At 37.3% G+C, this 13,496-nt stretch overlaps 1 protein-coding gene and 1 long non-coding RNA gene across 7 annotated transcripts in view; one reads left to right on the forward strand and one right to left on the reverse strand.

Annotated features, from left to right (window-relative positions):
• The window catches only part of LOC309615228, a 224,408-nt gene that overhangs the window by 181,276 nt on the left and 29,636 nt on the right, over nt 1-13,496 (forward strand). The window lies entirely within an intron of this gene.
• COLEC10 (collectin subfamily member 10) overlaps nt 1-13,496 on the reverse strand; it is a 184,270-nt gene that overhangs the window by 15,515 nt on the left and 155,259 nt on the right. For all 6 annotated transcript variants that reach the window (XM_082364440.1, XM_082364437.1, XM_082364436.1 and 3 more), the window contains 3 exons: nt 12,200-12,271; nt 2,808-2,861; nt 1,094-1,189 (listed from right to left, as the gene is read on the reverse strand). In XM_082364440.1, coding sequence (XP_082220566.1) covers nt 1,094-1,189; nt 2,808-2,861; nt 12,200-12,271 — 222 coding nt within the window. The remainder of the gene's footprint in view (nt 1-1,093; nt 1,190-2,807; nt 2,862-12,199; nt 12,272-13,496) is intronic.

Below are 13,496 nucleotides of genomic sequence, written 5' to 3' on the forward strand. Positions count from 1 at the left end.
CACTCCAGGTACATGAAGTAGACTGAGCTTCTGAGTAGGATTCAGGACAGAATTGGGGACTCAGAATCATCCCGGGCTCATAATATGCTATGTACGTTTTGGCCTATGGGGGCATCTACATACATCTTTTTAGGCTCTATAAGTTAAAATTTACAAATCAATCTATGAGCACTCAAATGTTAAGGACTATTGTGCTATGTTGAACCTCTGGGGTCTGGTTTATTCATTAAGGTCCAAGTCATGTCAGATGCAGCATCTCCTGTATAGGTTATAACCAGAGTTATAACTGAAGGTTAGTTCATATCAAGCATTTCCTATGCCTTTAGTATTACAAGATGAGAATGGACACAAGATGGCATCTGTGTGCCTCCAGTATTGTACAATAAATATGGCTGGATTATAATAAATTAAAGTACAACAAAGTGAAACCAACTGTAACAGTAACTAAAACAGTTCCCTCATTCATACTGTCTCAGGAGACGGCACATAAGCCCCACTTTAAGGGCTTTATTGCAAACTTTAACAGGGAAATACAAGGGAAAACAAAAATGACTAATATGGAAAACTGCACAATTTAGAGAAATGCATAATGTTCTTATTGATTTGCACTGAGGGTAGAGGAGTCATGAAACCTGTGTTCAGATCCGTGCTCCACTGTTCATTAGCTTGTATCTATGGGTAAGGTAATCTCTCTAAGCTTCGGTCTAATCATAAAAATTATTATTATTCCAAGTACTCAAGAAAGTAGCTGTTGTTTTTATTATTACTTTTATCTTCTGAGATGCTGGCTGTTTGAAACCTGGGCCCTTTTTTTCTTAAGGCCCAGCTAGCCAAACTCTGCCTTTTCTTCATTCCCCTCTCTCACTAAAGCACCCTTTTCTACCCATAGGAACGCACATATGTATGTCCACAGGAAGTGGACCTGAAATGTCCTAGAGTGAGTGGATAATTAGGATTTTGAGAGACCTTTAAACTGGTGACACTATCTCAGTAGACCTTTGCCCAAAGTTATTTCCTGCTAGGGAGTTGGAATTGCAGTGTTGAAAGAGATAAATCCATGGATAAATAGTACAAAGCAATAGAAGAGACTCACCATTCTTGACAAACTTCATCGATGTCTTGAGGCGAGCCACACTGATATCCAGTTGTCCAACAACTTTTCGGTATCTTCCGCAATCACAGACAGTCCCTTTTAAATGACAAAGCTGTGAATTCATGTTGAAGCACAAGCAGACTGGTTGAAAAGAGCAATTGCTCTCTTTCCAATATTTACTGTCTTCTTCTAGTCTGGCTACGTCTCTCTGTGAACGGCTATGCTTTTGTCTTTTATTTAAGACAGGGTTTCCAATATACCTTGTCTTTAGGAATTCAGAAAATATCTTTTGAAATATTTTAAATTAGTTAAAACACAGTTCTAAACCAGATTTTTTAAAAGAACAGTAAATATGACTAACCACTGTACACATATTGTGGACCATTTGGCATTTTTGTTGAACACAGAACATGCCAGTCTCAGAATAAAATCTTTACAGCTTTTAAAAAACATATTTCTAGCCAGTCTTCTCTTCTGTTACTGCATTGTTCACTGGCTCTCACAACTCTCCCAAGACAGGAGAAAACTTTCACGATGAAATAAATGTTAATTCTGATTATCCATTTGGAGTATAGCTTAATGTTTCAAGGACTAAGTTTAAATCTTGTGAATAGATCTATGTTACAATTTCAAGAGTCAGTTGTCCCATTTGTGGATAAACTATGATTTTAACTTCTGCCATTAATTCCCCTTTGCTCATTTACCTTTTCAATTACCTACTGGTAATGTGGCAGAGAAAGAATTGTAAGGAAAATGACGTAAAATTCAAATGATTCCCAGATAACCAACAAGGGCCTGCTGTATAGCACAGGGAACTCTGCTCAATATTATGTAACAACCTAAATGGGAAAAGAATGTGAAAAAGAATAGACACGTGTATATGTATAACTGAATCACTTTGCTGCACACCTGAAACTAACACATTGTTAAGCAACTATACTCCAATATAAAATAAAAAGTTAAAAAAAAATTCAAATGATTCCCTTTTCCTATTTAATGGCTGCTTCATGTCAACATTTCCATTTGCTTTGTTTCTTTGGTTGTTGAAAAGCAAATTGAATTCTATTAGCCAAAGGAAAAAAAATATATCTGTGGCTTTATTTATCCACATTCACAGTTAAATGTAAGGAAGTTAAAACAGCTCTTAGAATTAGTCTGCACTACACCTTTATGGATAGAAATAATTGAAGCTCACCAAGAACAAGCTACTTTTTTCCTTGCATCAAGCGCTGGAAATCGACCTCTCTTTCAGTATCAGGGAGAAGCTCCCCGGCCATTGAGGCATGTTCTGTAACCACAGGGCCTCACTGGATCAGGCCAGTTTGCTGCTGGCAAACCGCTTGGCCAGTATTTGGCTGAGATGCTGGTGGAATGTAAGACGTGCTGGTCCAATTGTTGTGGCCCTCATGGATTTTCCTCCTGGTCTCGGAGAATGAGGGCTGCTTCCTGATGTGCTGGGTTTGCTGCCTCATGGTAAGCACAGTGGGGTGTTGGGGGGGGGGGTGGAATGCACCATCCTCCCCTTCCCCAGAGGCTTGGAAAGTCACCAGCAGATAGAGAGGAAATTTTCATTCTTCCCTTTCTTCTGGCCCAAGGAAAATGAGGTTAATCCCACTGAAAAGACTATTGTTTTTCTACAAACTATATTCATTTTTAAGATGAATAGATTTGGAATGATGCTAAAAATTAAGAAGAAAAACTGAGTATATTATACCTGCTTTGCCTTTTCCTCCAGGTATCCCAGGCAAACCCTTTTCCCCTTTGTCACCTGAAGAAAAACCATAGCCATGAAAAGAACAACTACATAAAATAGTGTTATTGACGAATAGAATGCATAAAATATAATGAAATTGAATTATTTCAGGCAGACAATATCTTATACACTTAAAATAACAGGAAAGAGGTTTTAAAATTCATTGCAATATCTCCGACAAATATTCCTTGGTTTTATAAAAATAATTTGATTTTGAGTTGGCTGTACAGGTACAACAAATCAAACAAGTCATAATTTAATTAGATGGAATGCAGAATTCCAGTTGGATGTATAAACGTTTAAGTTTGTGTCACTGATCTTACTAACATGTTTTTATAATGTGGCCTTCTGGGCAAAGCTAAGACAATATTCTGCATGTTTTTAATTTAAAAAGTGCCATTGTTTTACATATCTGGATCAACTGATTAGCACTACACAGTGTCTGTGTATTTATTATGTCCCCAAGTTCTTCCATGTGGCTTTGCCCTTGGATTTCCAAAAACATGTATTGTGCTTTTTCAATTTAATTCAACAAATATTTACTATTTACTTACTCTATGCAAGACAAAAGACTTGCTTGGTACTTTGAAAGGGTATAAAGAGAGACAAGATAAAACATCTGGCTTGAAAGAGTTTATGCTTTTTGGAAGAGATGTGATGTATGCAAATATCTATAGTATAAAGTTGTGTCAAAAATATTATACTGACATATCAACCTTGATAATTTTCCTCTCTTCTCTTTTTTGTATTTGACCCTTTTCTTATTCAGTCAGAGACATCCACAAAACAATTCTCAGAGAATCAGTATTATTAAAGCAGAGAGAAAAAAAATGTTGATTTTTTTTTTCAACTTCAAAATAAGTTCTTGAAGCCCACATCAGGCACAATAATTGAAAGCAAAAGCTTTTGATTTATAAGAGGAAATGTTTGCCTGAAGTTTTGGGGACTCAAAAGAGAAGACCCTGATAGAAGTAAAATAGAGTTTATGCTTCATCGGTGATCTGGAAAAAGAATAAGAAAGAATTCAGGGGGATGAATACAGGATGAAGGTCACCCAGGCTAGAGAAGAGTATGAGGCTTACTCGTGTAGGATAATGACGTGGCCAGGAATTGGGTATATGACCGAGGCGGCAATGTAAGGGGCAATGGAGTCAGCATTGAGGTTCTGCCTAACCCCTTCCTTTCCCAGCAAAAGGGAAAAACTGGGAGCCACTCTAAAACCCAAAGGGTTCCCCATGTTGCCTGCTCACTAGCTATTCTTTCATCACTGTCTGCTGACTGCTTTTCATTGAGTCCCGTACATATTGGCCACTGATCATGCAGAAAGGTATGCCTGCCAGGGCCCCCAGGACTTGCTGAGCTTTTCCAAATTGACCCATGTGGACACTTTTCTTTACAGTGATGCCAGACATCCATGAGCTCCCCAGACCAAAGGAGGGGAGTCCTTGAAACCCCAAATGTAGTTTAAGGATGCTGGGGAATGCCTCAGAACTTGTACTTGGATGAAATGAGACAATGGTGAAATCTATGACAACAGAACGTGATAAATATTATAAGAAAGACCATGAACAGAGATAACATACTCTGTCCAATGCAGAAGGGAGTTGGAAGAGGTAGTGCCCCAGCTGGAAGAATGAAGGAAGGCTCTCCTGAGGAGATGGCATTGGAGCTTCAGCAGGTGAAGGTGAAAGCAACATAGGAAGCAATGTACAGCAGAGGTACAGTTGGGAAAGAAGCATAAAACTATGCCAAGCACCCTGATGAGGAAGATTGATCTGGACGCACCTAAGCTGTGTCCTGCAAACTCCTCATTTCCCTTATATGTAAATTGGAAAAGATAAGACTAGATTTTGAGAGTATGTTAATGGAAGAAAAGGAATATATATTTGCTGAGTGCCAATCATTTGTCAAGTACTGTTTAGATACTTTATAGGTATTATCATATTAAATCCAATGAGCTAGGTACTATCATTGTCTTTATTCTACAACTGAAGATATTGAAGATCACAGAGGCAAAATAAATTGCTCAAGGACATCCAGCAATTCAATAGCAGTGCTGGTATTGAAACCCAACCACTTCTGACTCCCCAATTCATGGTGTTTTTCAAATAACTTAACCAATGACTTAATGAAGGGAAGCAAAGACTTCAAAAAATGTTATAAAAAGTTGAAAGGAATATCAGTCCTATCATCACCAAAAGCAATATGGACTTGAAAGTTCATATGAATATGGCTTAATATTTTAATTAAAAATAGTTTATTTTCTTTATATGTGAATCATTTCAATTCAACATAGGTTGAAAATTGACTCTAGTTCTGCTATGATCCTGGTTCTGGTCTAAGGCCAATAATGAACATTTAAAAAAAAGCATACATAGAGTATTTGCTTTAGAAAATGATAGGTTTTGGGGGACTTCCCTGGCGGTCCAGTGGCTGGGACTCTTTCACTGCCGAGGGTGCTGGTTCAATCCCTTGTCAGGGAACGAAGATCCTGCAAGCCACACAGCACAGCCAAAAAAACAGGTTTTTAAGGAAAACAAAGTGCACATAAGAGACCAAGGAGATGAGACATTAGCACAATTGTCTACAAACAGAATGAAATAAAGGAAATGCCTGGTAGTTTTTCAGAGAAGGTAAAGACGGCTGTGGATCAGAGCAGGGAAAGATTCATTGAAGCAGTAGCCTTTAACTGGATCTTAATGTGGGAAATAGATACTTGATACATGGATTTTTTTTTTTTTCTGAGAAGATGTAAGCACTGTGACTACTTTCCAGTATTTTGACATGAATTCCTTTCCTTTTTTTTTAACAGATGGGAAAGTCAAAGCAGTGTGGTGGAATGAAAAACCATGGAAGTCTGAAAAACCAGGGCTTGAATCCTGACTATGCCATTTAATAGCTAAACATGGACAGGTTACTTAATTCCTTTAAGCCTCCATTTCTTTCATTTTTAAAGTGGAATAGTGGTACCTTAAGTCATAAGATCATTAAGAAGGATAAATTAGATAATGTTATCATGGAATTAGGTCTGTGCTTGACTCCCAGAGGATGTTCAACCAGTGCTAGCTTCTGCCCCCTAAATCAGAGTTGTGGTAAAGGAAAGCATGCCAAGTACTTAGCCAATTCATGGTGAATGTGAGCTCATAGTGTCTACTTCCCCAAAACGAAATCTGGTTTAAAGCATACACAAAAACTTATTTTTGACCCATAAGTGAGAACACCTCTGTGTTAACTGTCTTAATGTTGAAGAATTAGAGGTTGCATTTAAACAAACAAGCACCATAATACTTTCACTGTAAAAAGGATTATTAACCTTAAGTAAAAGCATCTGTCATGAGATTGAATTTACCTCTACTAAATCATCCTTTCCTATTCCTGAAATGAAATATTGACATCCAGAAAGCTACCTTATCCATTCAAGTGACAACATTAAGTTCAGCCCAGAAAGCTGAGATTAATCTGAGTCAGTGAACAATTTAGAAGGACCAATGACAAAATGAGAACAATAAATTTCAAAGTTCAGATTAAAAATGAAATTAATCCAGGTGAGCCAGAGCACTGAACCTCCATTTTTTTTTTTTTTTTTTTGAAATTCCAGGACATGACATAGCTCTGGAGGAGAAAAAAATCTTAACCAATGGTGAAAACTGATGTTAAGGGAAAGTGGTACTTAGAAATAAAGAGTAGAAAAGAAGGTCACATCATAGGAAATAATGTATATCATTTAATTTTTCATCCTTAAGGCAACAAACATTTAGAAAGTTTCTACTGTATAGTAGACATTAGAATAAAATGATTAAAAAGCAGCATCCTCACATACACCTTATAATTATTTAAACAAAGAGATCTGATATAGCTTTCATTCATTTGTTTCCTCCAGAAATCCACAGTGTATTGGATGAAACAGACAACTTAATAAGCCATAACGATAATAAAGTGGTGGAGGTGTGCTCTAGGTGTATAGGCAACTGAGTTTGAATAAGGAATTGCCTGAAGAAGATAAGGTTAGTTAACCCTATCCGTTCCAGACTGTTACTTCTCCAATTTTTGGAAGTTCATCCATTTTAAGGCTCAGAAAATCATACGAAAACTTTTGATCCTACCCTTTGACTCTGTCGTCTACTACCTTTCCTTCCAAAGTTACCTAGTCTTATTCTATGAAAGGATTAAGACTAGGCTCAAGATCATGAACTTCAACCCTCCTGGTTGGAGTCTCATCTAGATTTGGCACATCTAAATCTAGGCATGTGCAGCATCTAGAATAATTAATGAAGGTCTTGAATTCTGGACGTGTTCGTGGCAATGACTTAGCCTCCCACTCTACCTCTGCTCATCTCTAGGGCAATACTTGAGATCTTAACCTTATATAACATGGTCGCATCTCAGAAATCTTGAAGTCCAACATCCCACACTCTGGCTACACCTTTCCCTCCCTTTAACCATTTGTTAAATGAAGCTGATAGAGCCAGAAGCAGAATCATGATGTATTTTTATCTGAAGCTTATACAATTTGAGGAGACTTCTTTAAAAAGAAAATACTAAATTACAAATGATGAAGTACTTATAAAAATGAATCCTTATTATAAGAAAACTAAGTCACTAAATTTTAAAAGTAGCCAATTACCACATTACAAAATTCACTAAAACCCATAAAATTTTAATAAAAGAATTTTGTACCTTTATAATTCATTTTTTCCATATATTATGTGCTGCATATGTTTGGCTGCATTCATATACATCCATTGACCTATCATATACATCCATTGACCTATTGATAGCTGCATCATTTCCCATTTCAAAAAAAATATCATCTTTGCATAATTCAAGTTTGGGGTCTGTTTCTGTATGCTGTATTCATATCCATTGGTCTATTTGTCTCTGCACTAAATCAATACTATCTTAATTGTTTAACTTTATAATAAATATTTAAATTCAGTAATATATGTCTTTCACTTTTGTTTTTATTTTTCAAGATTGTCTTTGGGTATTCATGGTCCTTTTCATTTCCATATAAATTTTGAATTGGCTTATCTTATTCCAAGAGAACTACTTCTGGGATGTGAATTGAAAGAGCACTGAATCTATTGATCAATTTGAGGATCATCTTAATAATATTGATCATCTCAACAATACTGAGTCATCCAATCTATGAATGTAGCTTTACCTCCATCTCCTTAGATATTCTTTAATTTCTCTCATTATCAACATGTGGTGTTTGTTGTAGAGAGCTTATGCATCTTTTGTTGGATTTATTCCTAGATATTTGACCATTTTGATGCTATAATAAATGGAATCTTTTTAATTTCAGTTTTTAAAATTGTTTCTAGTATTTAGAAACAAAATTGATTTTTATAAGTTAAAAGTCTAAGTCTAAAAAACTTAACACAAATAGCTAATCTGTAGATTCTTTTGTATTTTCTGGGTACGTTATCATGTCATCAGGAAATAATCACCCTCTTCTTCATTTCCAATTATTATGATTCTTATTGCTTGTTCTTGCATTTTTGCTCTGGCTGGCACCTCTTCTATAATATAATGTTTTTTTCTTTTTTAACATCTTTATTGGAGTATAATTGCTGATTAGACTTGGTGATGAAGGCTATGCTCATCTCATTTCCAATATCAGGAGAGACGTGTTCAATCAGGAGAGACGTGTTCAGTAGATGTCCTCTATTTCTAGTTTGCTACATTTTTTAAACATGAATGGGCATATGTTTAATCAAATGTTTTTTTCAGAATTCCTGGAATTCTAACTGGAAACTTTTGTTTTTGAAATGAGAAGAAGAGTGGCATTTCCTGGGCTACTCACCTCTGGCAGGCCTTGAATTCGCAATGCAGTTTGAGTTGCTTTCTGCTCAAGCCTCTTAGTCTCTTAATGCTGCCTCAAGTATGAATTGGTAAATGTGGAAAATCAGCACAGGATGTAGAGCTTACCTTAGCGTGGCTCCCCTAAAGTCTTTTTCAATCTGGTTGCCCTCTCATGCCTTCAGATGTGGTTTTATTTATTTTTTGACTCAACTAGTCATTCTTAGCAGAAGGATTAATGCAGGTGAATCTCTCATGGCCCATAGCAGAAATCTGAATTTAATTGTAATTATTAATAACGTAAGAAGTTACTTTCACCTTCACAACTTGTTATTGATGGTGTATGTAAATTAAGAATATTGTCAACTTTGAGAATACCTCTGTAAAGTTTTGTTCATATCTGAGCTGTTAGATTTGAAAATTTTTTCCACAGATTAACTCTGGCCTGGTACATTTCAAGCCTTGTTTCTTTTGCACAATCGACACATTTCTTGGGCTGAATGCCCCGGACACATTCTTATAATGATCTGACTTCCGCCCCTGCACTTTTTCATTATGACTTTGGATAGATCTGCACAGTCGGTGGTAGGAGTATTCTTGGAAGTTATTCCTACTTTGGAACTGTTAGCAAGAACTTAACTGTACATGGAAGTAACTGCAAACTACACAGATATATCTCATTAAGTCCAAACAAAATATTTCCCCCACTCAAGTTCTTCTTAGCTAGCTCCCAAAATACTTGTATACACTCCACAAACTGATACAAGGAGAAGTATGTTGGAGGGAAGTTGGAGCAGGAGACAGTGCTCTCTCTCTCTCTCTCTTTTTTTAAGGCTGTTATTGTCTTTATTTTGTCCGTGAGGGAACTGAAGCACAGATAAGTAAGAAATGTATACAAGGTCACATGGCAAGAAAGACACTGAGTCAGGATTGAAACCCAATCATTCTGATTTCAAACCTCAAGAGTTCAAATATTCTGCTGTATGGCAGCCCAAATAATCCATGATGGAAGATGTTCACACCTTAACAGATGTTCAAACTCAGGTTGAGAGCACAAAGGAAGGGCTCAGGAAAAGCTTTATAAAGGAGTCTATTTTTCATGGTCTTGAAGAATAAGTGGCATTTTGACACACAGTGATGGACTAAGAGGTGTGTAGGGGTAGGAAACTGTCTGAGCAAAGGCAGAGGGCAGAAGAAGGCACCTTGGCATGCTTGGGAAACAGCAAAAGGAGACAGTACCCTTAATCCATGCATTCCAATGGGGACAGTACCACCTCATGGATGCAAAAGTCAGTGCAGGGGAGCTGAAAAAAATCTTACTCTTTTTTAATATATAAAGTATAAATATACACAAACTACATAACATATAGTCCATGGATGGTGTTAAAATTTCACGGAGGGGTGGGCAAGAAGGAAAAATATGTCTAAACATCTCATTAAGGGGGCGATACATCTCAAAAGGCTTGTTGGCAAGGCATTGATTTTTTAAAATGTTGAGAGGCACCATTTTGATGAGTTAAGGTTACTTTACAAATTTCACCAAGACTTGTGGCCACGTGAACCCATCGCTGAGGCTCCTCTTGGCGGCTGGGGAAAAACCCAAACAAGTGCGGGGCTCTGAAGCCAAAACTTCATCAGCTTCTTGGTAAAACCACCACAGGTGCATCCTACAGCAGGACCATGAACTATGATAAGTCCGCGTAGCTCTTCTTCAGCTACGAGGATTTCAACTTCAAGTGAATATACACTCTACGGTGGATATAAGCCACTGGATCAAAAGTAACCATAGTAAGTTCTTTCCAGTGGTACTGCCTTCTGTTTCTGCCCTCAAATGCAGGTCGAAGGAAGTTTTTCCAAGGAATGAGTTGGAGGGTGTTCCAAGCCACAGAATGAGAGGGGAGGGGCCACAGCTGGAGAGCACCCTGCTGGCCACTGCTGGTTTAATTATGCAGCTGCTCAAGCACGTATGGAAGGCTGCAGGGGACATCAAGTCTGCAGAATTCTATTACCCATAGCACTGAGTTTCCCCACTCTGCACCTTTGCACAAGTATCTCTTGCATCTTCCTCAAATGCTTTATCCCCATTTCTGTAAACATGTTACTATTCTTCAAGACCTCGGTCAGTTCTTCTTCATACCAATCTGGCTTTACTCTCTGATATGGTTCCTATAGTAGTCCTGTAGTTATTCAGCATTATACAGTTGACCCTTGAACAACACGGGTTTGAACTGTGCGGGTTCACTTATGTGCAAAATTTTAATATAAATATATTGGGGAAGTTTTGGGAGATTTGCAACAATTTGAAAAAACTCACAGATAAACCATGTAGCCTAGAAATACTGAAAAAAATTAAGAAAAAGTTAGGTATGTCATGTATGTATAAAATATATGTAGATACCAGTCTATTTTATCATTTATACCATAAAATATACACAAATTGATTATAAAAAGTTAAAATTTATCAAAACTTACAGACATGACTATAGACCATACATGGTGCCATTCCCAGTTGCGAGAAATGTAAGCAAATGTAAAGCTGTAGTATTAAATCATAACTGCATAAAATTAACTGGAGTAAATACTGTACTTAGGTCATAATTTCGTAGCCACCTTCCACTACTACTGTGATGAGCTCCAGTGTAGCAAGTATCTGCTTAAAATGCCCCTGTGATGCAAATCATCCCCCCTTGAGCCCGTTCTCCTATGCTCAAATAAATTGTGTATCCAGGTAAAAGGAGATCGCTTTGTAACTTCAAATCAACAGAACGATGTCTGTACGAGTTGCTGAATATCAGAAGCAATAAGGGAGGGTGGGATGGAGGCTCAAGAGGGAGGAGATATGGGGACATGTGTATGCATATGGCTGATTCACTTTGGTGTACAACAGAAACTAACACAGTATTGTGAAGCAATTATACTCCAGTAAAGATCTATTAAAAAAAAAAAAAGAACCTGCTACCATTGTGGTGTTTTAGGAGAAGAAGATGGGATAGGGTGCTTAGATAATAAAGGGGAGGCTACCTCTGTTTTATAATATTGAAGCAGGAACGTGCAGGGTCAGGATATGACTAAAAACAAAAGGATGTATATACACACACCTCAAATTCCTATCCTGTTAATAGATCTCAGACACAGACTTATTATTATTCCACTCACATTAAAAAGGAATATTATACTATCCTCAGCTACATTGAGTTTTATGAATAATTGTTTTCTACAACGGAGTGTACTTCATGGTCATGACACCCATTTTAATTGCATAAAGGATTGTAACCAGTAGACCCCAGGAGAGCGTTCTGGGTAGAGACTAACTGAACTTTATGTTTGAATCTGTCCCTGAATTTCAGCTGAATTTTGCTCAAGGCCTTTTTTAAAAGACACATTGCTTACGTATGGAAGAAACTCCCATGATAGGAGGAAAGAGAAAACTCGTGTTTTAAAAGAAAGGAAAGGGATCATTTTTCACGATACAGAACATTTCAACATATATTGAGGGTAGGTTCAATTGGCTTTAAATTGCTACTGGAGAATAGTAAAATATAGCTTACCCTTCTTGCCAATGGGCCCGGTCTTGCCAATATTGCCTTGGTCTCCTACATCACCCAGTTCTCCTTTAATTCCTGAAAAGCAAAGCATGTCATCTTTATATCCTAAGGTTTTATCTTCCCTTTAATGATGTGCCTAGTATATCATATTCACTTGAAGGAAATACCAAAAAGTGCATTCTTCTATCTGTGGTATATAATATACATCCTGTGCTATATTAACTATTTTAATAGCATTATAATGTACATATTAAAATTAAAATGTGGGTGAGTGTGACAGTCCTGGGCCTGATGATATTAAAATGCAATATTTCTAAAGGACTACAGCAGAGGATGTTTAATCTAAAGGTCAGATAAGGAGCTGAGCGAAAAAATTCTTGCCGTTTATTCTAATTCTGTTCCTCCTGAGATCCAGTTTGGCTTCACTTTGGGATTCTATTTCCTCGCTACTTTAAAACAAATTGGACTATCTTAGCCATTTTTTTAAAGGGGAGGGAACATACAATCATAAAACCTAGTGATTAAAGGGACATCAGAGATTGTCCCACCAAGTTTTCATCCAAAAAAATATAATCAGGGGTTCCTGAGTTAAAATATAATCAGGGGTTAAAAATATATAATCAGGGGTTCCTACAAAATTGTTACTAATTTGCATTTTTAATCTATGATTATCTACAAAATATTTACCAGTTGTAAAGCTATCTAGTTGTGAGAATAATTTTGCGGTTCATTGTACATATTTATAGAATAAGAAGAGTTTAAATCAGCCTTTCTCAAATTGAAGTCTCAAAATCCTATGAGTCTTTTCCTCTCTTTAACTTACTGAAGATTTTAAAATCAGGGGTCTAGGGCCACTACCTTGTTGCAGATGGCAAGGAATAGTTCTAGGGCTCGGAAGACACGCGCTTACACATCACAATCCAGAAGCTGTATTCTGGCGAGGCTGAGTCTTGGCTTGGGAGTAAAACCATTCCCTAATAGCCTTTGTGTTATATTCTCATTTTCTTTTCTCCTGTTCTTCCCATATACACCCCACCATTTGCCAAGAGATCTTGGAGAAAAGTGAGTAAATCAGCGGGTCAGACAGTTCTTTCTGCTGTTGCGCATCTTCTTCCTCACGCTCTAAGCCCACCAGCCAGCGGTGCTTAGCATGGCATCTGAGGGGGGACACAGCGATGAACATGGCTGTGTTTCTAAACCTCAGAGTTCCTTAGGTATTCCCAGAGACTGCAATTCCCCAGGGCTCCCAGGGTGTTCCTCTCCCACCAGCCCTAAGGATGAAGCTTGAGAAATGTGTCCA

The sequence above is a fragment of the Balaenoptera borealis genome, assembly GCF_965194805.1.
Source record: "Balaenoptera borealis genome assembly, chromosome: 17".
Classification (NCBI taxonomy): Eukaryota; Metazoa; Chordata; class Mammalia; order Artiodactyla; family Balaenopteridae; genus Balaenoptera; species Balaenoptera borealis.